General features: G+C 46.5%; 1 protein-coding gene across 2 annotated transcripts in view; it reads right to left on the bottom strand.

Moving 5' to 3' along the window:
* Positions 1 to 426: 426 nt before the first annotated feature.
* Positions 427 to 26279, bottom strand: part of CDK5RAP3 (CDK5 regulatory subunit associated protein 3) — a 31539-nt gene continuing 5686 nt past the window's right edge. For both annotated transcript variants that reach the window (XM_084804877.1, XM_084804878.1), the window contains exons 6-14: positions 22777 to 22955; positions 20536 to 20672; positions 17660 to 17804; positions 12494 to 12616; positions 12071 to 12149; positions 8879 to 8967; positions 6338 to 6543; positions 4870 to 5041; positions 427 to 767 (exon numbers count right to left, since the gene is read on the bottom strand). In XM_084804877.1, the coding sequence (XP_084661003.1) occupies positions 702 to 767; positions 4870 to 5041; positions 6338 to 6543; positions 8879 to 8967; positions 12071 to 12149; positions 12494 to 12616; positions 17660 to 17804; positions 20536 to 20672; positions 22777 to 22955 (1196 nt within the window). In that variant the 3' untranslated portion in view covers positions 427 to 701. The remainder of the gene's footprint in view (positions 768 to 4869; positions 5042 to 6337; positions 6544 to 8878; positions 8968 to 12070; positions 12150 to 12493; positions 12617 to 17659; positions 17805 to 20535; positions 20673 to 22776; positions 22956 to 26279) is intronic.

The raw sequence follows: 26279 nt of genomic DNA on the forward strand, positions 1-26279 counted from the left end.
GACTAACTTAAATCTAAGCATGACCAACTCTGGATCCAACTGACTGTCCTTCTGGAGGCAAGTGGGAGAAACCTGTATCCTAGCAGGAGTTTCTTCCTCAAGGAAATTGGGGGTTGAATCAGTATCCCAAAGACAGAGAGAAAAGGGGTGCTTGTCAGCTAGAGGTGTGATGAGGGCACCAAAGTATGTGATCCAGTAGTAATGGTGGGATTTCTATCCCACTTTGAACATCTTTCCCAAAGACAAGCAAAGTACCAGTATCTTAGTGGCACTCACAGGGTTGTCTGTTACCAGGTAGTGGATGCAGTCAGTTTCCTTGGGAGGCAAGGAAAGCTTTAAGATGGTGTTATTTCCCCAGGGAGACACCAAGAGGGAGCCATCTTTTACCTTCCGTGGTCAAAGGAGATGTAAGATTAATACAGGGGATCAGGGATGGAGGCGGCAGATTTATTCAAGCATGAGGGAACTGTTAACGAATGCTTATAGCTCCATGCAGAATGGGGCAGGGAATCTTTCCCACTGGACACCCCAAACTTCTGGAGCTCGCCTGGTTGGCATCCCTTCCCCTTGGTTCTTGTGCTTCTTCGTTCTTCTCCTTTCTCCTCAGCGTCGCTTCTCCTTGGTTGAGGATGTCATTAATGCCTTCTTGCTCCAACCCCACAGAGAGTGTTTGAGGTGTACATATGTATGGGGAGAAGGAGTCAGAGGGAGGCGCCCATCAGGTTCACAGGCCGGCCACTGTACCGTTTAGAGATGTCCCCTTCAATCTGAAAGACAGAATGCCCACTGTCAGGAGTCCTCTGAAGCCAAACAGCAGAAGCTTCTACCTCAAGGAATCTATAGAAACTTCCTGTTTCTCGGGGCAGTCATGTGGCTAGCTGAGCTTCTGAAGGCTCTGACTGGCCCTTACAGCAAGGCCTTGTGATTGGCTGGAGGCCCTTCTAGAAGCTGCTTATTCTTCTGATGGCCTACTTGCCCCCAGGGCCAGCCAAACATTTTAGTGCCCAAGCTGGAAAATTCCAAATGATACTCATTAAAACAAGGCACAGTCCACCAGAAAGTGCTCCTGTGGAAGTGAAAAATACAGAAGCTGTGCAAGTATCCCCTTCCCCACAGGTTCTCCCCTCTGAATCCTTCCCCTTCCTCCAGCGTTTTACCATGGTTAAGGGTTAGGTCTTGAGACCAGAGCTGGGTGCTGGTTTCAAATCCTGGTTAACCAAGACAGCAGGAAGAATTTGTATGAGGGGGGAGGGGGGGGACACACACACGCCATTCTCCAACCTGTTCCTAACCCTTTAACCATGATGAAGGGGCAAGACCATGTTGCATCCACACCGGCCCCAAGAAAAATTGAGTTACAGGTATAAGGAGCTGCCATAAGTTAAATGAAGCTGTTGGTCCATTTTACTCAGTTCTTATTATTGTGACAGATCTCAGGCAGTGATCTTTCCCAGCCCGGCTCTCTGAGGTCCTTTAACTGGCAATGCCAGGGACCGAACCTGGAACCTTCTACATGCAAGGCACGTGCTCTACCACTGAGCTATAAGTACCATAGCATCATCATGCCATATATATCAATACCTATCTTCAGCCAAAAGCGCTCATGGCACCAAAACGGCACCATCCACGCACGAGAGGGAGGGATCAACAGGAGACTGCTGAAATTTGCAGAAGTACAGAAAATATTTAGGGGAAAACCCTAAAGGGGGCGGGGGGCAAAACAGTCCAAGGAGGACTCAGTGGCACAGAATGCTGATTATGTGGGGAGGAACCAGCTGAGAGGGGGAAAGGAACAGTGTCCGGAACACCTGAACAGTGAGGAGTTCTCACTGAAACATTTTGTTGCAGGGCCCACCTGTACTGCTATAACATTATTTATTTATTTAATTTCTATACCACCCTATAGCCAAAGCTCTCTGGGCGGGTCACAAAAATTATTATACTGTATGCAGCGTATTACTAAATTACTAAATGAAACTAAATTTGTATATTATTTTTATGAGTGGAGGCTGGTGGCTCCGATGTCAGTGGGTCAGTGAATCCTCTTGGGTTTCAGTCAGAACCAGCCAAACCTAAAGGAAAGGTCTGCACCTTGGACCGCTCCTTTAGAGTCCTGACTGGTTCTGACTGAAAACTGGAGTGGATTCTCCACCCCACTGACAGTGGGCCACCAGCCTCCACTACTTTTTATATTGCACAATTTATTCCGCTTCTACTAGATCATGAGGAAAGGCTTCTGACTATTAGAAAACTTAATGCCTCCCCCCACCCCCAAACTTTGTTTCAATGTAGATACTGGAAAATCTTAATAGGTTTCTGATTGGGGGGTGGGGAATCAACTTCTGAGATGTCACCAGACATTGCCCATATATAATTTTCAAGCTTATATCCAAAGCCATAAGGGCTAGGAACTCACCTTATTTCTATTAAGAAAGCTGAGATTTTGTAGCTGCATGGCACTGTGAAATGCATATAGCCCTAGATAGAATGTGGACACCAAAGCGCACCTCCTCCCTGCAGCATCAGCACACCCAAGGAAACACAACTTGTACTTTGCGTATATCTTCAAACCCACCAGCCCGTCCTCGTTTGTCAAATATAAAAGCTTGAGGTTTACGAGTAACCAGTTCAGAAGTTACTGGTTTATATCTATGCTAATCCATTTTCCGCAAAGGTAGAGCTTATGCTCATTGTCAGGTGAGCTCAGGAACTGCGAGTCTTTAACAACAAAACTTTGAGTTGCTATGTGGGTTTGTCCTTCAGGTTAGAAGGGCACCCAGGCTGGATTGTAATATACCTCCAGCATTTCACCCCACGAAACAATTCAAGCATAAGTATTACATATGCCTGCAAATGCTCTATGGTTCCATAAGCAAGGGCAAGCAGGAATCCCGAAGGCACCAGGAGCTTCAGTCCAGGGATTCTGACAAGCATCCCTTTGCTTTCTGCACCACCACAGTTGTTTGCCAGAGGAGGAAGCTGTTGGCCTGATTCTGGTTGCATTTAGCCAAAGCTGCTTTAAGTGGCCACAGCACAGTGCAACAACAGAATGGGCCAATGGTGTTCCACCCTGAACTCTAAAGCAGGGGTCCTCCAACCTTTGGGCCAATGGTCCCCCCACCTTTGGGCCAAATGGGCCAATGGTGTTCCATCCTGGAACTCTAAAGCAGGGGTCCCCCAACCTTTGGGCCAATGGTCCCCCCACCTTTGGGCCAAATGGGCCAATGGTGTTCCATCCTGGAACTCTAAAGCAGGGGTCCCTCAACCTTTTTGGACCCATGGTACCCCAACCTTTGGGCCAAATGGGCCAATGGAGTTCTATCCTGGAACTCTAAAGCAGGGGTCCCCCAACCTTTGGGCCAATGGTCCCCCAACCTTTGGGCCAAATGGGCCAATGGTGTTCCATCCTGGAACTCTAAAGCAAGGGTCCCCCAACCTTTTTGGACCCATGGTACCCCAACCTTTGGGCCAAATGGGCCAATGGTGTTCCATCCTGGAACTCTAAAGCAGAGGTCCCTCAACCTTTTTGGACCCATGGGCACATTTGGGAATTTGAGAAACTGCGGTGGACACCACCACAAAATGGCTGTCATGGGGGCCTGGCTAGTAAAAAATGAGCTAAAGAAGAGGGGGAAACAGCAAGGTTAGAGGCTGGGCGGGAGGGGGGATAGCAAGGCAAAGGGATAGAGGGGAGAGAACGAGCACGGCTAGAGACTGGGAGGGGGAGAAACAGCAAGGTAAAAGGGGGGAGAAATAGTGGGGGGGAAACAGCAGGGCAAAGGGGTAGAGGAGAGGAAAGAGCAAGGGTAGAGGCTAGAAAGGGAGGGAAAGAAGATTGCCCTAACATTATCCTAGGTTTCTCTTAAAACAATTTTTTTTGAAGGGGCAGGGAGGGGAGAGCTTTGTGGGCGCTGTTGGAGACCGCTGCTCTAAAGCCTCCCATTTTGGCCTGGTTTCTCAGCACAGGGGCATAACTACATGTTACATGTATTCCTGCAAAATCTATCTTTTCTTTTTTTACACAACACAGCTACTGATGCTGCAATTTGAAGCAGAAGACTGCTACAGGGTCTTCTTGACTTGTCGCCATTGTACCTTTTTTCTTGAAAATTGCCACTGCTGCTCCCCACAAGTGTTCTTAACTCTGCAAAAGGGGCGGGGCTGGGGGGGTAATCAGGAGTTGCTGTAAATCAGGTTAATGAAGAAAGGTGGAGGGATTTGTGAATGAAAGAGGAGAAGGGGTGGGGGATAAGTGAGCATATAATGCTGCAGCCTGTTCCCAATCCTTTAACCATGATTAAAGGATATATTTTCCCCAGCGGAGATAAGAGTAGCATGAGGTGGTGGTGGTGGTGGGGTAATTTTCAGTTAAGGTTAAGAAGCCCTGGTTTCCCCCTACCCCCACTCATCTTCCAGTTCAAACTAAAGTAACATTTTCTTAAGAATCTTTTTAAGAAAAAAAAATTTAGTAAGAAAATAATGCAGAATTATACCAATGCACAGTTCCAGCCTGGGAATCTCATCTTTCAGTTGAGGACATATTTGCAATCAGACAGTCCTTAACCTTCTCTGCCTCTCAGCTCCACACTTCCTGGCTCACCAGCCCAACTACTAGCCAGGTCACCTGCTTGCCAGGCCTGACAGAGTCCCATCCCATCTGCAGATGTCTCCGGCAAACATCACTTGACATGTGCTCATATTTTCTCTGTTCATTCCACTGTGGGTATTACTCCCTGGGAGAAAAACACAACTCATGATCGCATCGGATCGTGCTGGAGCACATCTGGAATGCAACTGGGTCTATGGACCTTAGCACAGCTGAACGTGGAGATGGGATGCCCCCATCTTTGCGTCTCCCGCTGCACTCACCAGTTTCTGCAAATCCCGGGTTTTCTGCACAAGGAGGTCAAGCTTTGGCTCCTGACTGGCCTGCTCTTCCAGTGCCTCCTGCCGCTTCTGAATCATCAGCTCCTTCTTCAGGAGTAGCAAGTCAGCCTGTTTCAACTTCTGGCGGAGGAGCTCGGTCACACGGTCCACGTACCTGAACCACAAGAGCATCCATAAAAGACCTGCGAGCAAACTTTTGGCCACATACCTGAGCCACGAGAGACCCCAGAATCACAGCATTAGAAATGACTGAAAAGGCCATCTGGTCCAACTCCCAACACCATCACTGCTCCTTAAGGCAGGCATGGGGAGCCTTTGGCCTGCAGGGGTTTCCCCATCTGGCCTGCCTGCTTCTTCCCCCAGGCCCTTGCCCAGCAGGGGAAAGCTCTTATCACCAGTCAGCAGCTGATCAGAGAGAAGAGCTTTTCCCTGCTGAGCACTGAGAACGGCTCTCTTTCTCTGTACTCAGCAGAGAATTGGGGAGATGGGGCAGGGCCTGGGGAGGATGCTGCTGAGTGAGTCAGTCCTGCTTACTTCTGAGTAGACATGCAGGGACTTGCCCTGTTAACCTGTGAGTAGACATGCTGTTCGTGCTTACTTTTGAGTGGACATGCAGAGGCTTGATATTTGGGATGCTATTTGAAAGTGCTGCTGGACTTGATTCAGTCCTGCTTACTTCTGGGTAAACATGCTTGTCCTGCTTATTCCTGTGTAGGCTTAGAATCAGTAAGAATTACATTTGGCCCCATCCACAGAGGACATGCAGCCCCCCAAGACCTTTCCCAGATTAGAATTCGTCCCTCTGGCTGAAAAAGATCCACCCCACCACCCATGCATTAAGGTGTTCTGTATATTTGTGGGCATTGTGTTTTTCTTTTGCAAAGAAAAAAACTGGGTTTTTTTCTGATTATGGTAGCTTTCCAATAACACCCCCCCCCAAAAAAAACCCATCTCCATGCAGAAGGTCTTTTTAAAAGACCATGAAACTCGAACATGTATCTATGCAGGACACAGAAACACCAGCTCAGGAATACTGGAATCATCCCAGAAGCCTTGTATGTTGTTCTAACAGTCTAATGTCTAGTGTCGCCTTCAGTGACACTAGAAACTTGTGCCTTTCCATAACCATATCCCAAGGTTCTCCAGAAATCCAAACTATGTGGCAAATTTCAGATTCTAGAAGGCCCCCACACCAGAGAAACCTCCAATCCATGTTATCAGTTCTTCCAGCCAATCTTTTTCTCATCTCCGCTCCATTTCAACCAAGTGGGGGATTAATCCTTGGTTCAGCACTATTAACATGACACCATTACCATCAGGATGGGAGAGGAGAACACGCCTTCCTCCTTCCTAGTTTCCTAGGGACTAGAAAGGGTACTTCACTTGTGCCCCAAAAGGAAAGCCTTTACCCTGCAGGGAGGAGGAAGGTGGGAAGGAAAGGGTCACCAACCTTGGGGAGGCAAGGATCATGAAAAGATGTTGCATTCTCAGGCTGGTCAGCTGGCCAATAAGATCCTGGATGGCTGCCACCATGGCCTCCAATTTCTCTTTGGTCTGGTCTTGCAGGATGGGCGGAGCTAGTTGGAACTGGCTCACAGAGAGGATGTCTGCTTCTTCACTCATCTCAACAATGCGTTGGGAAAGGAAGATTTCCAGCTGGGGGAGACATGAGAGAGGCAGGAAGTGAGAAAGCAGGGCACAGACACCTGCCAGGATCCCTCTCCCTCAACTGTCCTCACCACCTCCAGCTACTCCAGCAGACTATACTGACTACTGAGGGAGAGGAGAGGAGGAAGCAGGGCCATTCCACGAGCCCTGCTGAAGGACTTGATTTTTTCTTCTTCCCTCCTCATTCCTTTTTCCTTGTGTGTTGTGCCTTTCAGATTCTAAGCCTGTGTCTTGTTTGGCTGTCTTCTTTTGCTGATTATATGTAAGCCACTTCGGGAGCCTTTTTATTTGAAGAGCGGCATGAAAACACTTTGAATGAATGAATGAATGAATGAGTCTTTTCACCCTGGCTTCAATTCCCAAATTAAGAGGGAAGCAGTCAGGTCACAAAGGATGGCACTTCTACTATACCTCAACCTAAAACCCTGTTTTCAATCCTAAGGCTCAGTTCTAGAACATGCAGAGCAATAAAGAAGGAAAGAGAGCCAGCGCAGTATAGTGGTTAGAGAATTGGACTGGGAGCCAGGAGATCCGGATTCTAGTCCCCACTCGGCCATGAAGCTCACTGGGTAACTTTGGGCCAGTCACTGACCCTCAGCCTAACCTACCTCACAGGGTGGTTGTGAGGATAAAATGGAGAGGAGGAGGACTATGTCAGCCACCTACAGTTCCTTGCAAGAGGAAAAAAGGCGGGATATAAATGCAATAATAAATAAATAACTGTACTTCTGTACATATGCAGACCCTCCTCCCTACATGCACACCGTTAAAGGTTAGTTAGCCCCTATTCATTCATTTTTCAGGTCAGAAGGAACCACATAGGCTTGAGCTCCAGGTCCTCTCATTTTAGAAATTAACCACTGTATGCCCCAGCTGTGGGCGGCTAAGGTTTGGAGGTGCCGAGAAAGTGATAAGCCAGACCCAGCTTTGCTTACAAGGAGACTTTATTGAGTACTTACAGCGCACAGGCATATCAGACAGCTTCTCTGAACACAGAGCCATGGAGCAAGATGGGCTTAAACCATACATGTTAGCAGTGAGGCAGCATGACAGCAGCAAGCGTTAATTAAGGTTGATCTGCAACTTTCCCAGCATAGCCTAACAGTGCTTGGTAACATATTTGGCAGAAGCAAGACTATCAGAATATTCCCAGCACGGACACCTGTAGCTTTAAGACAAACAGAGCTCCACTTCCCAGGCACATCTGCGACTGATAAGATAAACGGTACCAGAGCTCGTTAGCATGGAATGTATTGAGGCGGCCATATTGACCTTTGACTCATCTTACAAGCCAAGGAGCCTGCTTGTGAGGAAATGGGGCTTAATAATGAACCAAAGCAGAGAGCATTATGGATCTCTAACCCTCTCTCAACTACTATTAGCTTGCTTACGGGCCTGGGGCCTTACAACCACTTGAAGTTCTAGGTTTGGTGCTCTATTGTATCAGATACAACTCTTGTATCAGACACAAATCAGAGGTTAGATGCTGAGAAACAGGAGATGTGGCATGTATGTATTCATCACATGAGATCTGGCACAGCTGTCTTGTCCTGACCACAAGTGGGACTCTGCAGTGCACAAGAGATGCCTGAGGATGGCTTAGTAGGTAGGGCCAAGAACCATACTACCTGGGGATAATGGGCCTTGTAGTCCAACATCTCTGGAAGGCACCCAGTTGGAGAGCACTGGTCTAGATTAATGTATTTGGACTTCCAAGAGTTTGTGCATGCACTCGTAAAACCCAGTTCTCACTGGGGTATAAACCTGTGTCTGAGCTGCACCACTTCAAACTGCAGGCAGAGGCTCCTCTCGACACAAACAGTCCCGCCACATACAAAACGCAATGTCACGGGAAGCTTCGCTCAGTGAGAACTAGGCCTGTTTTCAATTCGGAAAAAAAACCCCAATAGTTTTTCAGAGGTTGAAAGAGGAGGATTTGGAGGTTGAAGCAGAAGGAACTGGGAAACGGGATTTCTGAATTCTCTCCACAGCTCTGAAAGGAAGGAATAGAGTTCAGTGGGTCAAAGGTGGGAACCAGGACTTTCACATCATCCTGAAGCACAGGTAAGGTCTAACAAGTTGGAATCCAGGACTCCTCAGATCCGCCCCAGCGGGATGGGTGAGAGGAATGTGAAAAGTGTGTTAGGTCACTGGGAGAGGAAAGGACCAGTGACCAGTGAGAAAAGGATCAACCTAGAGCAGCCTTCCCCAACCTGGGGCCCTCCAGATGTGTTGGGAGTTTCAGTCCCACATATCTGGAGGGCCCCAGGTTGGGGAAGGTTGAACTAGAGCATAAAACTAGCATCACATAAGCTCCTGTTACCTCCATGAGCTCATCAATGAACTGATTCCGGGTGTCTGAGGTCTCCAGGAGGGTGAGAGCATCAGGTCCCCATGCAATTCCCTCTGGGACTGGATGTGGAGAAGAGAGGGAAAAGAAAGGTAGAACTCATTTATTACAAAATACCAAAAGTTCTGAGACTCAGACCCTCTCTTTCTTTTCCCACACAAAAACAAATAAAAAGTGGAAAGACCCTATTATGAAAGTTTTTTGCAAGATCACAGGTCAATACCCCTCCTCACCCTCAATACCCCTTGCAGATGGGAAATGCTTCACAAAGATGGGTATTGGACACAACATTCTCCATTCTGAGAATCTCATTCTAAAAAACCCTACCAAGTTTCTAGCCCTTATGGCTATAACCATCAACTGGAAATTATGTGGGAAATGCCTAGTGAATCTCAGAAACCAAAGGATAGGTGAGATGAGCAAGACTTCAGTGGACCACAGAGCTCTGTCCACTCTTGTCTGCAAGGAGAAACAGAAGAAATGATGCAAAACAAAGCAAATAATATGCACAAATGTGCTTAACTCTGCATCATTTATGCAGGTCACAGGATTTGGCTTTCCTTGGCTCAGGGTCTGAGCCACGTTGTCCCAGGGAGACTGATTAAAGGGTCCCAATTCCTACATAACAGGACAGCATTTTATACAGATGTGGGGTCTTCAGTGTCTGAATGTCTTAGATCCTAAGTGAAATACAAGCCAGTAGCTTTCAGTATTTAGCTGTGGCAACTGTCATGGACTCAGATATATGTTTTTGAGCACTGTGGCTCATGAAGGCAGTCATAGTTGGCATCAGCAAGTTACCTGTGTGTTCCACCCTAAATAGCTCCCCACCCCCATTCCTGTGCTGCATGTGTCAGGGGTGCACCTGAGATATCCTGGGCCTGGAAATGCAGAATGTGGAGACGTTCATCAGCCCTTTTTCTTCCCAGCGCAGGTCCCAGGACCTCCTCGAAAGAGCTGGTGAAGTCTCTCTTGGGCAGCGCCCTTGGCTCAGCTTCCAAATATCATTCTGGGAATGTCACTACTTTATTTAAAAGGAATTAAGTTTGCGGCACTGTCTTTCACAATGATTGTGCAGCCATCACAGGGAACACCCCTTCTACCAGCTTCCCCAATTGCAGTAACAGGCAGGAATGCCAAATCCCAAGTAAAGTTAGTCCCTGGACTGCTGTTTCAACAGGCAAACTGGGATGCCCAACAAAGAGTAAATGTACTTGTGAGTGGGTACCTACACTGATCCTACTATAATATGTTATCCTCCCACCCCCCACGCCCTATTATGCCGGTTTGTTTCACTTCATCTCCAATCATGCAGTCTCCAATCAACTCCATTACCCCCCTCTTTTTAAAAGTCACGTTTCTAGCTCATATGTTTGCAAAGGAAAAACTATTTGTAAACAGGCAAAGTACTACAGCCTGCTGTTTTGAAGCTGGAAGCCTGGGAGTATCCCAGCATCCTCCGGTACATGTATGACCCACCAATGCACAAAGAGGGAAACTATGAGGACAACTGGAAAAGGAATCAAACACATGCAACAAGGAAGGAGTATTGAACACAGGCTGGTCTGTGGATAAGGAGCCCAGTACTGCAGGAGGAGGAAACACATATCCAACAGCACCCTCTTGTGTCTGCTTCTTTCCCATTTCTCATCCAGTTCAAGCACCAAATAGGCAGACTCAAGACAAAACCACATGTTACATTTGCTGAGGAAATGCTGGTACAAGAGCATTAATGGGGGAAATCAGTGGAGGGAGGGGCACTTAACCCCTCCCACTCTTGCCAATTCTCACCTACAAATCCCCTCATCTGGGCAGTTTTCCCATGCAGTGAGGCTTAATTCTGGTTTCAGAGCCTGGCTGGGGGAAATACCAAATCTCCTGTAGTAGTGAATCTGTGTGTGTGTGTGTGTGTGTGTGTGTGAGTGTTGAACACCCCCTCCACCTCCTGGTTCTCCCCCGCAAGTGTCAACCCTAGCCCTGCGTTTGACTCTACAAAAACTGTGGGTTTGGGAGCCCACATTTTCCTCGCTACAGCTCTTTGCTTCAGGCCTGGCAGAAAAGCTGTTTGCCTGTCTTTCACCATCGCCAGGATCAGATCTTTGCTAACTCAGCTAAGGTTCACAGAATCTCAACTCTGGGCTAAAACAGTTCCAGTTTTTCCTGCCAAAGAAAGTAATCCCCAGCCCATGTACAGGATATAGGTATGTGGGCAAGGGAAAAGAACAAGAGGCTGATTCTGTGTGTGTTTCTTTGTGTGTGTGTGTGTGTGTGTGTGTGTGTAGCCAGCAAGTGGTCCCTCCAAAGATGATGCAGTCTTTTGCAAATATTGCATGTAGGTTTTTAAGCATAACCACGAAAACACTTACTCTCAATTTTTTTAATAGAAAAGAATTTAGAAATCATTTAGAAATAACAAAAAAAAATTAAAGCTGAGTTTTTAACATGATTTCACACTTCTCCATCCCTTTAAGTTTTACCCCTTCCCCTTCTAGCCTTTACAGCCCTTCAAAGTTGTCCAAGGTTCCTTCACCACATGGTTCCTTCTCCCACTAGCCTCTGCCACACATTGCTGGGGGTAATGTAACATGCTTTTTTCACTGGGATAGGTTGTTTCTGTCCTCTTCCTGCACCAGCCCCTAAAGGATACTCCAGGCTTCCTCAGAAGCAGGAAAACCCACCTTAGGAAAGGGCCTGTGATAGTGTTGGACTCCCTTATCCCAAGCACACATCCCTGAAGCACTGTGTAGTCATGGTCTTGCTGATGGAGTCTAGCATAAGACAGGCTATGTTTGCCACAGGGGATAAGTCAAGCACATTAGAAATCAGGGAGAATATGGACAGGCCTTGATTTGAGGTGGGATTCCTTGGGGCACAGGTAGCAACTGCAAAAGAAAGGATAGCCACCATGCATCTCCCTCCCCCACTGGTCAAAGAGCAGAGTTTCCATGTCAAAAGGTATGGCCCTCAAATAAACCTGAGCCCCAGAACCCTTGTTTTTAGCAGCGTAGGGGGCTCATCACACCCTACTGAAGGCCTGAGATTAGTTCCATTTTGGCCACTTGTAGAGTTCATCTTCAATCTTGTTCCCCAACGAATTTCACCCCAGCTCTGTACCATGTGTGCATAGTCGCCTCCTCCCAAAAACGGGCAGCCAGAGGTGCTTACCTTCATTGCCAGCCTCCAACAGTGTGATCTGAGCCGCGTCATCCTTCCCATCTCCCCAGTCTATGCCTGCACTGCTCTCCTGTGAAAAAGGAAACCCAGAATACTTCAGTGACTAGTATCTGCAAGGATGCCAGAAGCCTGCGCTGCGGTGATCACATCGTATGACAAGATGTCAATCCAGCAGGTCCCAGAATCTTAAAGTCTTCATTTCATGTATATGAAGTTTCTGGTCCACACATTTGCAAAGGAAAATCCCAGTAACTTTTTGACTTACAACATTTATGAAATATTATAACAGTGTAGCTGCACATGAGACACAGCACAAGACATATTTTAAATGGAAGAGTTTCCACAGGGACCTGGAGTGAAGCTCACACAAGCACTGGCTGCATATAGAGGCAGGCAGATATGGAAGACACCCACTTGAGCCTCCGACTCCAGAGAAATGCCCCAGTCTATCCCCTCGCTTGCTCCTTCAACCGAGATGCCATATTCAACTGCCTCAGGGGCCAAGGCCAGCTCTGCTCCCAAGTCACCCCAGTCAATCTGCAACATGGAAAACAAGCATAGGTTCAGTAACCAAAGTTTCAGTGGATGATTTTGCAGTTCATATCTACGCTGACTCAAGGTAACTTCGCGGATTATTTTTTCTTCCAAAGAAAAGGTCACTCTAAGGCTTCTACTTCCTGTAATCCTTCTGTTCTTGTTCTCATGAACACACACACAGCTATCCAGTGAGTTTACAGCTCAGGTGGGATTTGAACTCAGGCCTCCCTGATATAAACCCAGCACCCCAATCAACTGGACCACAATGACTTCTGGAAACCCAGTGATTTGAGTTTGTCTCTCCACACAACAACCAACCAATATATTGAATTGGTCCTGGAAGAATATGAAATCGGCATTCACAATTCTACATTCATAATAGTAAAACTATTACTTTAAATAAGTCATAGGCTTGGATCCTGAGTTGCCCTTCTGTTCGCAGAAGAGACTCCAATCCAACAAAGGCTCATCCAGGAGGCAATTTTCACCAAATATCCCTTCCACTTGCAGCCCCCAGACCCACCTGCCATGCTGTTTATGTATTTATTGTATTTTAAAACATTTATACCCCGCCTTTCCTCCTGGGAACTCAAGGCTGCTATAACAGAAATAATAAATGTCAGAATTAAAAGCATCCTGAATTATGTGCAGAAAGTGGGTCGAGGGATTTTTCCCCTCCCTCTCTCATAATACTAGAACTTTGGGTCATTTAATGAATATCATTAAGCAGTAAGTTTAAGACAGTCAAATAGAAGTCTCTTCACACAATGCATAATTAGCTTATGCCATTCAATACCATAAGATGTGGCTACTAGCTTAGATGGCTTTTTCTAAGGGTTGGACAAGTTCATGAAGGACCAGTTCATCAACAGCTATTAGTAACAAGAGCTTAATGGAAACTTCATCTACAGAGGCAGTATACCTCTGACTATTAGACACTTGGCACAATCCGCAAGGGGTGGCTGTACCCATCCTGTGTACTTCCCAGGGACCTCACAGTGAACATATGAACATAGGAGGGCCTTTTCTGCTGTGGCACCGTAGTTGTGGAATGAGCTTCCCAGAGACGCTTGCCTGGCGCCCACGTTGTGCTCTTTCTGGCACCAGATGAAGGCCTTTTTATTTTCCCAGGCATTTTAGTCTTTCACCTTTGTTTTAAATCTTATTGAATTTTACATTTCTGCACTGCTAGGTTTTCCCCTTCATGGATCACTGCCTTGTTGTGGCAAAAGGGCTTGCGTAACTCAGTGAAGCAATAAGCTATGCCGTGCAGGGCCACCCAAGACGGACAGGTCATGGTGGAGAGTTCTGACAAAATGTGGTCCACTGGAGAAGGAAATGGCAACCCACTCCAGTATTCTTGCCAAGAAAACCCCATGGAATGTATCACAAAGCTAAAAGATATGACGCCGGAAGATGAGCCCCTCAGGTCGGAAGGTGTCCAATATACTACTGGGGAAGAGCAGAGGGTATTTCCAAGTAGCGCCAGAAAGAGTGAAGCAGCTGGGCCAAAGCTGAAAGGACACTCAGCTGTGGATGCGTCTGGTGGTGAAAAGAAAATCCGATGCTGTAAAGAACAATATTGTTTAGGAACCTGGAATGTAAGATCAATGAATCAAGGTAAGCTGGAGGTGGTCAAACATGAGATGGCAAGATTAAACATCGACATCTTGGGAATCAGCGAACTAAAATGGGCAGGCATGGGCGGATTTAATTCAGGTGACCATTATATCTACTACTGTGGGCAAGAATCCCTTAGAAGAAATGGAGTAGCATTCATAGTCAATAAAAGGGTGGGAAAAGCAGTACTGGGGTACAATCTCAAAAACGATAGAATGATCTCAGTACGAATCCAAGGCAAACCATTCAACATCACAGTAATTCAAGTTTATGTCCCAACCACTGAGGCCGAAGAAGCTGAGATTGATCGGTTCTATGAAGACCTACAACACCTTCTAGAACTAACATCAAAAAAAGATGTCCTCTTCATCATAGGGGATTGGAATGCTAAAGTAAGAAGTCAAGAAATCACCGCGATAACAGGCAAGCATGGCCTTGCAAGCATGGTACAAAATGAAGCAGGACAAAGGCTAATAGAGTTTTGCCAAGAGAACACACTGATCATAGCAAACACTCTTTTCCAACAGCACAAGAGGCGACTCTACACATGGACATCACCAGATGGTCAATATCAAAATCAGATTGATTATGTACGTTGCAGCCAACGATGGAGAAGCTCTATACAGTCAGTCAAAACAAGACCTGGAGCTGACTGTGGCTCAGATCATGAGCTGCTTGTTGCAAAATTTCAGCTTAAATTGAAGAACGTAGGGAAAACCACTAAACAATTTCGGTATGACCTAAATCATATGCCTTATGAATATACAGTGGAGGTGAGGAATAGATTTCAGGGATTAGACCTGATAGACAGAGTGCCTGAGTAACTGTGGACGGAGGTCCGTAACATTGTTCAGGAGGCAGCAACTCAATCCACCCCCCCAAAAAAAATGCAAGAAAGCAAAGTGTCTGTCTGATGAGGCTTTACAAGTAGCTCACGAAAGAAGGGAAGTGAAAAGCAAGGGAGAAAGGGGAAGATATATCCAACTGAATGCAGAGTTCCAGAGAATAGCAAGGAGAGACAAGAAGGCCTTCTTAACTGAACAATGCAAAGAAATCGAGGAAAACAACAGAATGGGAAAGACTAGAGATCTTTTCAAGAAAATCGGAGATCTCAAGGGAACGTTTTGTGCAAAGACGGGCATGATAAAGGACAAAGAAGGCAGGGATCTAACAGAAGCAGATGAGATTAAGAAGAGGTGGAAAGAATACACAGAAGAACTATACAGGAAAGATCTGAATGTCCCTGATAGCCATGATAGTGCGGTCACTGAACTGGAGCCGGACATCCTCGAGAGTGAATTCAAGTGGGCCTTAGGAAGCATTACTAACAACAAAGCTAGTGGAGATGACAGTATTCCAGCGGAGCTATTTAAAATCCTAAAACATGATGCTGTTACAGTGCTGCACTCAATATGCCAACTCAACAGTGGCCACAAGACTGGAAAAGGTCAGTTTACATTCCAGTTCCAAAGAAGGGCAACGCCAGAGTGTTCAAACTACCGTACAATTGCGCTCATTTCACATGCCAGCAAGGTGATGCTCAAAATCCTACAAGCTAGGCTTCAGCAGCATGTGAACCGAGAATTACCAGAAGTACAGGCTGGGTTTTGAAGAGGCAGAGGAACTAGAGATCAAATCGCCAACATTTGCTGAATCATGGAGAAAGCAAGAGAATTCCAGAAAAACGTCTATTTCTGCTTCATTGACTACGCGAAAGCCTTTGATTGTGTGGATCACAACAAATGGTGGCAAATTCTTAAAGAGATGGGAGTACCAGACCACCTTACCTGTCTCCTGAGAAACCTGTACGAGGGTCAAGAAGCAACAGTAAGAACCAGACATGGAACAACCAATTGGTTCAAAATTGGGAAAGGAGTACGATAAGGCTGCATATTGTCACCCTGCTTATTTAACTTATATGCAGAGTACATCATGAGAAACGCCGGGTTGGATGAATCACAGGTCGGAATTAAGATTGCCGGGAGAATTATCAACAACCTCAGATACGCAGACGATACCACCCTAATGGCAGAAAGCGAAGCGGATCTAAAGAGCCTCTTGTTGAGGGTGAAAGAGGAGAGTGCAATAGCTGGTTTGAAACTCAACATTACAAAAACTAAGATCATGGCATCTGGCCCCATCACTTCCATATAGAAGGGGAAGAAATGGAAGCAGTGACAGATGTTATTTTCTTGGGCTCCAAGATCACTACAGATAGTGACTGTAGCCATGAAATTAAAAGACGCTTGCTCCTTGGGAGGAAAGCTATGGCAAATCTAGACAGCATAGTAAGAAGCAGAGACATCACCTTGCTGACAAAGGTCCGTATAATCAAAGCTATGGTTTTCCCACTAGTAATGTATGGCTGTGAGAGCTGGACTGTAAGGAAGGCTGAGTACCGAAGAATTGATGCCTTCGAACTGCGGTGCTGGAGAAGACTCTTACGAGTCCCCTGGGCTGCAAGGAGGTCAAATCAGGCCATCCTAAAGGAAATCAACCCTGAGTGCTCATTGGAAGGACAGATACTGAAGCTGAAGCTCAAATATTTTGGCCATCTAATGCGAAGAGAAAACTCTCTGAAAAAGACCCTGATGCTGGGAAAGACTGAAGGCAAAAGGAGAAGGGGATGGCAGAGGATGAGATGGCTACATAGCATCACCGATGCAATGAATATGGACTTGAGCACACTCCGGGGAGAGCGGAGGACAGGAAGGCCTGGCGTGCTATGGTCCATGGGGTCACGAAGAGTCGGACACGACTTAATGACTGAACAACAACAACTGCTAGGTTTTATTTTGGTTTGATCTTTTATACTGTAATTTTAAACTTTTATAATTTATATTGGATTTTATGATGTATTTTGTGGTTTTAATTGCTGTGAATCGCCCAACGAGCTTCAGCTATTGGAAATGTAATAAATAAATAAACAAAATAAATAAATAGGAAGCTGCCTTTGACCAGTCAAGCTGGTCCATCTTTCTCAGGGATGTCATACTGACCGGCAGCAGCTCTCTGCGTTTACAGGCAGGAGTCTTTCCCAGCCCTACCTGGAGATGCTGGGGATCGAACCTGGGACCTTCTGCCTGCAGAGCAGGTGCTCTATCACTGAGCAACTGGCTACAGTTGGAAACTGAATACTGATCAGGTGGACTTTTGTCTGTTCCAACAAAGCAGTTCTTACGCTCTTGTGCTTAATCCCTATTCTGTGGTGCTAGGCTAAGGCTATTCAGCAATAATGAGAATTCACCCTACCTACACACAGTAGCACTGTATTTTTGCCATTCTAAGCAAGCACCAGGGCTAATCGATGGCTTGAATGAAGCCCAGGATTATTCTCCCCACTCCCCCATTAGAAAGAAGATGTGTACAAATCATGTGCGTTTCACTACACCCACTTTGACCCCCTTCGCTAAGTGGACGTACCGCCTCCTCGTCTACTGCTTCCTTCACTTCCTCTGTCTTTGGCCGCTCCACCGAGGTTGGTTTGACCCCCCGCCTCCACTCATAGACGGTGGTGTTGCCCCGAGCCTGCACATGCCTCAGTAAGGGCACTACCTGCTCTGTGGAACTAGAATGCAATGGGAGAAGATCGAGATCAGCAAGCAAAGGCAGAGGTATCAAGAAGATGGTTCCTTGCTCAAAACCGCCTTCTTGATTGCACCTTGCTACAGTTAGATAAATCAAGATTATCTGCTCTCTCCTGAGGATACAGTTGTACTTACAAACTGAAAACAGTTGTAAACAGGGCCATGTTTGTTTGTTTGTTTTTTACTAGCCTCACGTCAGGGCCTTTAACAGTATCCTACCATAAATAAATACAGCCGGGAGAGCTTTTTCCTCCTGGCACTCCCCACTCCCACCATTCACTCGCTTTAGTCCAGGGATGGGCACAAAGCAGATCTCCAAATGGTTTGGAGTTCAGCTCCCAGCATTTCTGACTGTTGGCCATGCTGGCAGGGGCTTCTGGGGGTTGAAGTCCAAAACATCTGGAGATCTACCTTCTCCCCACCCCTGCTCCAGGAAGCTTGCCTGAGAAGGCAGGGCTCTGAAGGCTCTTCCCACATGCGCGCACATCATTTTGTTACCGGGCTCCATTTGCACTGACTGAGATCAGCAAGCAAAGGCAGAGGTATCAAGAAGATTGTTCCTTGGTCAAAACATCTGGGGATCTACCTTCTCCCCACCCCTGCTCCAGGAAGCTTGCCTGAGAAGGCAGGGCTCTGAAGGCTCTTCCCGCACGCACGCACGCACATCATTTTGTTACCGGGCTCCATTTGCACTGTTTCCAAATGGGCCACTGTGGCTTTCCCAGAACTTCCGGGAAGTCCTACCATTCCCAGCAGTTGAGGAAAGTCCTAACCATTCAAGTCACACAAAAACAGATATACATTTGAAGTTTAGCTCTACTCTGCAAGCCAGCCTCCTGCTGAAGACACAGGAGCAGGGCAAGGAAAACAGGCAACAGCCATACTTATGAGACGCTATCATTTTAAACCAATTAAAACGTATGCCAAACACATGAATCCAGCTTGAGAATGTAACTTGCTTCACTAATCCAATTTGAACAAGAAACCTTCATTTTAAATTAGGTTAATTTACCGAGTTTGTTCATTCATCTGGGCCTCTCAGAACCAAAGGGAATCTCATCCCACCCCACCCCTTAGGTACAGCTCTTCCCGTCAACACACCTCCACGGTGGAGAAAAAGCTCCACCTCTCATGCATCTGTTAAAGACACAGGATCACTACAAAGAAGAAAAAAGGTGGAGAGCTGCTGCCAGTCAGTGTTGACAGCACTGAGCCGGACAGACCAATGGCCCGACTCAGTATAAGGCAGGTTTCTAGCTGATGAACACAAACAGAAACCTGGGATGTGTGTTGTGAGAGGCAACAGAGGCTCAGGTTTAAGGCAGGTTAACAGAGGCTCAGTATAAGGCAGGTTTCTAGCTGATGAACACAAACAGAAACCTGGGATGTGTGTTGTGAGAGGCAACAGAGGCTCAGGTTTTAAACAGCGAACACAAGGGAAGTGGTTGTGAGAATCTCCACTTTGTTTCTTTCCTCCTAGTTTCTCTCTCATCTTCCGGCTGGAATCCTCCAAGTCCAGAGTCAATTCAGGCCCATACACAACCCTCCTAGGTTCTTTGGCTATCCACGTATATCTGAGAGGCTCCAAGGGATGCATATAGTTTTCTTAGGCCACAATCCTATGCACACTTACTTCTGAGTAAACATGTACAGGATTGCACTGTAAATCCCACTGAAATCGGTGGGATAGCCTTATGAGTAGATAGGTCTAGGAACAGGCTGTTAGTTACTTTTCTACAGCATTCTCCTCAAAGCAATACACGAGATAAAAACGATATCGAAATAATGTGTCCAAAATAGGCACAAATCTATAATCGAAAAGCAAAATATTATTACACGCTATTTTCTTTTAAACGAAAGCATACCAAAAAGCAACAAAAGGGAAAACACACACACCAAAACACACCTCAGTAAAAATGGCAAGAGCTTTGACATAAAAATGTCTTGACCTGCCAGCAGAAGGAACTAAGAGATGGAGTTTAGTGGGTCTCCTAGGGAGCAAGTTCTAGGCACTACAGCAGGGATGTTGGCCCTCAGGCCTGCAAGCCAAATCCGACCTGGCTGGGTTCCCAATCCAGCCCTCCAGGGTTCCCTAGAAGACCATGCCCCCTTTCCCCTGGCCCCGCCCCCTTTCCCCTGGCCCCGCCCCCTTTCCCCTGATCATCTGGTGGTTTCCTGGCTTTTGAGGACTCCCCCCACTCTTCTAAAAGGCTGAAATGTGTCTTCTAAGGCTTAGTTACTGGCTGTAAGAGCTTTAAACTAAAATATGCTGGCGTTTTGGCCCTGCCCTGTTGCTGTCAGTTCTACCCCTGTTGCCTTCAGGCCTGCCCGCTACAAGAATGTGGCCCCCAGGTGCTTATCCAAAATGGAATTCAGTCCTCAGGCTGGAAGAGTTTTGACACCTCTGCACTACAGGGAAGCCCTCCTGCATGCACCAGAACATGTGAAACTACCATGGTGAGTCAGACCATTGGGCCATCTAACCCAGTGCTGTCCATTCCAGCCAACAGCGGCTCTCCCATGTAGGGGGCTTTCTCAGGGGGCTTTCACAGTCCTCTTTATAACTGGAGATCCTGGGGATTGTACCTGGGAGCTCTGACATGCAAATCCCATGCTGTAGCACTGAGCTATATCCAGTGGCACAGGGGAGTGGGTGGGGCCCTGTTTAGAGGCAAGCAGAATCTAGACCCTTTCCAGCTTGCTAGCACCTACCTATCACACACAAATTGTACACAGGCCTGGTATAGGTCGATGGCTTCCAAAAGGCCCTTGGCACCAGCCCCGATCTCATCAAGCTGGGATGGCAGGTCCTTCACCAAGGCCAGAAGTTCCCGGCGCACATCATCCCCCTGAGAAGATAAGAGATGGGGCACACGAGAATGAAGTGGCACTGTTTCCCAAGCACCCTGTACGTTCAGGAGCTTTCTCCTGGATGTTCCTGTGCAGTTCCAGAATTTTCACCAAAAGGTCTAGAATGCTGCTTTTTAAAACAACAAAAGAAAGCTCACAGCCTCAGTAATATGGACCAAGAGAAAATTGAAAAGCAAAAGCCAAGTAGGCAGGGGTTTATGTTGGATAGAGATCTTTGACAAAAAGAAGATATATATGGTAAGTTCGGAACAATAACGGTGGGAGTGAGTGAAGGGCAACGATGCTGATCTAGTGAGATTCTGTGCATGCACATTTTTGCACAATGTAATTGTGTTTGGTGTGGATTCCCCCCAAAATTAAATAATTCATTGATCTGCCATTTTGAAAAGCATGTTTCTTGCTATTGTGGTGGCATATCGTGTCTGAAAACAGGCAATGTCTACCAGAAGCTTCAGAATCTGAGGGCTAGTTTATATGCCTATGGCCGTGTTGCCACAGCAACGGAAGGAGAAGCTAATGGAGGAGTACCGGATTTTAAAAAAAGGAATCAGCTTTGCTGCGCTTTGGTCCATGCAGGGCTGCATGAGCAGGTTCTCCTCACCAGTAAAAATAGCTTCACAGAACATACTTCCTGGTGGGGGTAGGAGTGAACGTCATCTGACTGGCAGGGGCTGCTCAACCAGTAAGACAGGCTTCCCCCCCTCTTCCCCCTCTTTCTCCTTTCCCCTGAAAGTCCAGATGCACCTGCATTTCAGAAGCAAGCCTCATTGAGCACAATGGGAGTTACTTCTGAGTAGACACACATATGTTGCACTGGGAAAGGGCAGGGGGAGAATACAAAGACGGGAAACCAGCCCCCATTTTAACCCACAGGATCACTATAACGAAGGGTCGAAGTAGTTACTTCCTTAGGCAATAAACCAAACAAAGGAGAATCAGAGCCTTGAAATCGTGCTTTACTGCACTTAAAGAAATGGGCTTTAAGCTGTGCCAAGTCAATTGAGGGGGATCTCTGTAAGTTCTGATGTGGGCATTCAGGGGGCAAGCCTCATTCAGCACAATGGGAGTTACTTCTGAGGAGACACTAATGGTTTTTTTGTGGGAAAGAGGGCAGTAAACACCCCTTGACCTGAGTCATGGTGAAAGGCACACTCCTGGGCAGGGCTAGCATACCCGAGGTAAATGCGAGGGCACACAGCAACTATACTGAGGAGAACCCAACTTAAGGAAGAGAATCAAACTATAAGCAGTCTCAGGAAATACAGGTTTTCCGCAATAAGCTCCAAGGTGGCTGCTGGATGGCCACGACGTCATGTATCCCTAATGACCTCCACGCGCAGCCAGTTTGGAGTAAATCACTCGTGGAAACAGACCTTATATCTTACCTATATACCCCTCCCCTCCATCACTGTCCAGCATGTAATCCCCCTGGCCCTTGAGCAGGAGTGGAGAATCTGTAGCCCTCCAGATGTTGGACTTCAACTCCCATCAGTCCCAACCAACATGGCCAATAGCCAGGGATGGTGGCAGTTGTAGCCCAGCAACATCTGGAGGGCCACAGGTTCCCCAACCCTGATGTACTGAAACACAGGACTTTGATTGCAATGTTTGGGTCTTCAGCAACTGATTAGTTTATAATACCACCACATTGTCTTCTTCCGTTAATTGCGTGTGCGCACGTGAGAGGGGGGAGGCTGTTCGCACATAACGGCGGCAAATCCTGAGTTAATTACCCCACGATTTGCCATGGTGTGTGCCACCAGCATTTTGAATATGTAACCTCTGATCGACCTGATTGGAGGTTATTTCGTAATGTGCAAACCCAGACACAATGGGTTAATCATGGGTTAAACAACCCACAGTTCAACGACCATTAGTTCTTAGATTAACTGCAGATTGTTTAACCCACGATTAACCTATATTGTCTGGGTGAAGTGACAAAAGATTCTGGGTGACAAATTAGCTATGCAATTTACAGAATAAGCCCAGGAAAAACAATTTGATAATGCAAGATTTCCCTAAGGGGTTAGGTGGAGGGTGGAGCTGCGCAAAGGAGACTAAGCACGGAGTCACACTTTGTACCATAATTCCATACTGCTTGCAGGAGCTGTAGAAGTGCTCCCTCATGTCAGTGGCTGCCAGCTGGCACTCCTCTTCCTTGCGGCTGTATTCCTGCTGTAGTTGCTGACACGTGGTAATCTGCTTCTTGAGAGAAGGGATCTCGTAGCTGACATTCCGCACCAGAAGGCTGGCCAATTCCACTGTGGGAGAAAAGATATTTCGGCTTAGCACGGTTTACTCACATCCTATAGAATTCCAGACTATATCGTAATGGACAAGCTATATCCAACTTGCAAAGTAGTGCTGGAATTGCCTTCTCTACATCAGCAGGGTACACAGGGTACACATATAGTGAATGCAAAAAAATACAAAATGCCCCTTCTGAACATTTATCTGATGGATACTTTAAAACAACAGCTCTTCAGTATTGTTGATGAACTTCAGAAATCATCCTTTTATAGAGGTCCAAAACAGCATATAGCTACTTTTTGCTCCTAACTGATATTTCCTGACACTGAAATGTCAAAGGATAAACCAGTTAGGGTGCAATCCTATGCATGTTTAGACAGAAAAAAGTCCTACAACTCCCAGAATTCCTCAGCCAGCATTGGTCTGGGTACATTAGGCCAAGGGTGGGTAAAGTCTAGCCCTTCAGTTATTTTTGGACTGCAACACCCATCAGCCCTAGCAAGCATAACCAATGGTGAGGGAGAATGGAAGTTGCAGTTCAACAACATCTGGAGGGCCCAAAGTTGCCCACTTAGGGCCTAAGACAGGGGTGAGCAACCTATTTGGGCCTGTGGGCACATTTGGCAATTTTTGAAACCGTCCTGGGCGTCACAAAATGGGTACGCTGCAGATGGAAGCATCAACCTGCAGCCACCGGCCATCTTCATTTCCTGTTCCTCTGCTGCCAATTGTTGTTGTTCAGTCGTTAAGTCGTGTCCGACTCCTCGTGACCCCATGGACCACAGCACACCAGGCCTTCCTGTCCTCCGCTCTCTCCCGGAGTGTGCTCAAGTTCATATTCATTGCATCGGTGATGCTATCTAGCCATCTCATCCTCTGCTGTCCCCTTCTCCTTTTGCCTTCAGTCTTTCCCAGCATCAGGGTCCTTTCCAGAGACTTTTCTCTTCGCATTAGGTGGCCAAAATATTTTGGCTTCAGCTTCAGTATCTGTCCTTCCAATGAGCACTCAGGGTTGATTTCCTTTAGGATGGATTGATCTGACCTCCTTGCAGTCCAGGGGACTCGTAAGAGTCTTCTCCAGCACCACAGTTCGAAAGCATCAATTCTTCGGCGCTCAGCCTTCCTTACAGTCCAGCTCTCACAGCCATACGTTGCTACTGGGAAAACCACAGCTTTGATTATACGGACCTTTGTCGGCAAGGTGATGTCTCTGCTTCTGACTATGCTGTCTAGGTTTGCCATAGCTTTCCTCCCAAGGAGCAAGCATCTTTTAATTTCATGGCTACAGTCACCGTCTGTGGTGATCTTGGAGCCCAAGAAAATAACATCTGTCACTGCTTCCATTTCTTCCCCTTCTATATGCCAGGAAGTGATGGGGCCAGATGCCATGATCTTAGTTTTTTTAATGTTGAGTTTCAAACCAGCTTTTGCACTCTCCACTTTCACCCTCAACAAGAGGCTCTTGAGATCCTCTTCGCTTTCTGCCATTAGGGTGGTATCGTCTGCGTATCGGACGATATAGGGTGGTTGGGGCATAGACTTGATAATTCTCCCGGCAATCTTAATTCCGACCTGTGATTCATCCAACCCGGCGTTTCTCATGATGTACTCTGCATATAAATTAAATAAGCAGGGAGACAATATACAGCCTTATCGTACTCCTTTCCCAATTTTGAACCAATTGGTTGTTCCATGTCCGGTTCTTACTGTTGCTTCTTGACCCTCGTACAGGTTTCTCAGGAGACAGGTAAGGTGGTCTGGTACTCCCATCTCTTTAAGACTTTGCCAGTTTGTTGCGATCCACACAATCAAAGGCTTTCGCATAGTCAATGAAGCAGAAATAGACGTTTTTCTGGAATTCTCTTGCTTTCTCCATGATCCAGTGAATGTTGGCGATCTGATCTCTAGTTCCTCTGCCTCTTCAAAACCCAGCTTGGACTTCCGGTAGTTCTCGGTTCACATACTGCTGAAGCCTAGCTTGTAGGATTTTGAGCATCACCTTGCTGGCATGTGAAATGAGTGCAATTGTACAGTAGTTTGAACACTCTTTGGCATTGCCCTTCTTTGGAATTGGAATGTAAACTGACCTTTTCCAGTCTTGTGGCTACTGTTGAGTGTTCCAAATTTGTTAGCATATTGAGTGCAGCACTTTAACAGCATCATGTTTTAGGATCTTAAATAGCTCCGCTGGAATACTGTCATCTCCACTAGCTTTGTTGTTAGTAATGCTTCCTAAGGCCCACTTGACTTCACTCTCGAGGATGTCCGGCTCAAGTTCAGTGACCGCACTATCACGGCTATCAGGGGCATTAAGATCTTTCCTGTATAGTTCTTCTGTGTATTCTTTCCACCTCTTCTTAATCTCATCTGCTTCTGTTAGGTCCCTGCCTTCTTTGTCTTTTATCATGCCCATCTCTGCACAAAATGTTCCCTTGATATCTCCAATTTTCTTGAAGAGATCTCTAGTCTTTCCCATTCTGTTGTTGTCCTCGTTTTCTTTGCATTGTTCATTTAAGGCCTTCTTGTCTCTCCTTGCTATTCTCTGGAACTCTGCATTCAGTTGGATATATCTCCCTCTTTCTCCCTTGCTTTTTGCTTCCCTTCTTTCCTCAGCTACTTGTAAAGCCTCATCAGACAGACACTTTGCTTTCTTGCATTTCTTTTTCTTTGGGATGGATTGAGTTGCTGCCTCCTGAACAATGTTACGGACCTCCGTCCATAGTTCCTCAGGCGCTCTTGTCTATCCGGTCTAATCCCTTAAATCTATTCCTCACCTCCACTGTATATTCATCAGGGATATGATTTAGGTCATACCTGAATGGCTGTGGTTTTCCCTACGTTCTTCAATTTAAGCTGAGATTTTGCAATAAGAAGCTCATGATTTGAGCCACAGTCAGCTCCAGGTCTTGTTTTGACTGACTGTATAGAGCTTCTCCATCGTTGGCTGCAAAGGACATAATCAATCTGATTTTGATATTGACCATCTGGTGATGTCCATGTGTAGAGTCGCCTCTTGTGCTGTTGGAAAGAGTGTTTGCTATGATCAGCGTGTTCTCTTGGCAAAACTCTATTAGCCTTTGTCCTGCTTCATTTTGTACGCCAAGGCCATGCTTGCCTGTTATCGCGGTGATTTCTTGACTTCTTACTTTAGCATTCCAATCCCCTATGATGAAGAGGACATCTTTTTTTGGTGTTAGTTCTACAAGGTGTTGTAGGTCTTCACAGAACCGATCAACCTCAGCTTCTTTGGCCTCAGTGGTTGGGGCATAGACTTGAATTACTGTGATGTTGAATGGTTTGCCTTGGATTCATACTGAGATCATTCTATCGTTTTT

Source organism: Heloderma suspectum, chromosome 6 (genome assembly GCF_057233095.1).
Source record: "Heloderma suspectum isolate Gila_16-S chromosome 6, 16-S_ref, whole genome shotgun sequence".
NCBI lineage: Eukaryota > Metazoa > Chordata > Lepidosauria > Squamata > Helodermatidae > Heloderma > Heloderma suspectum.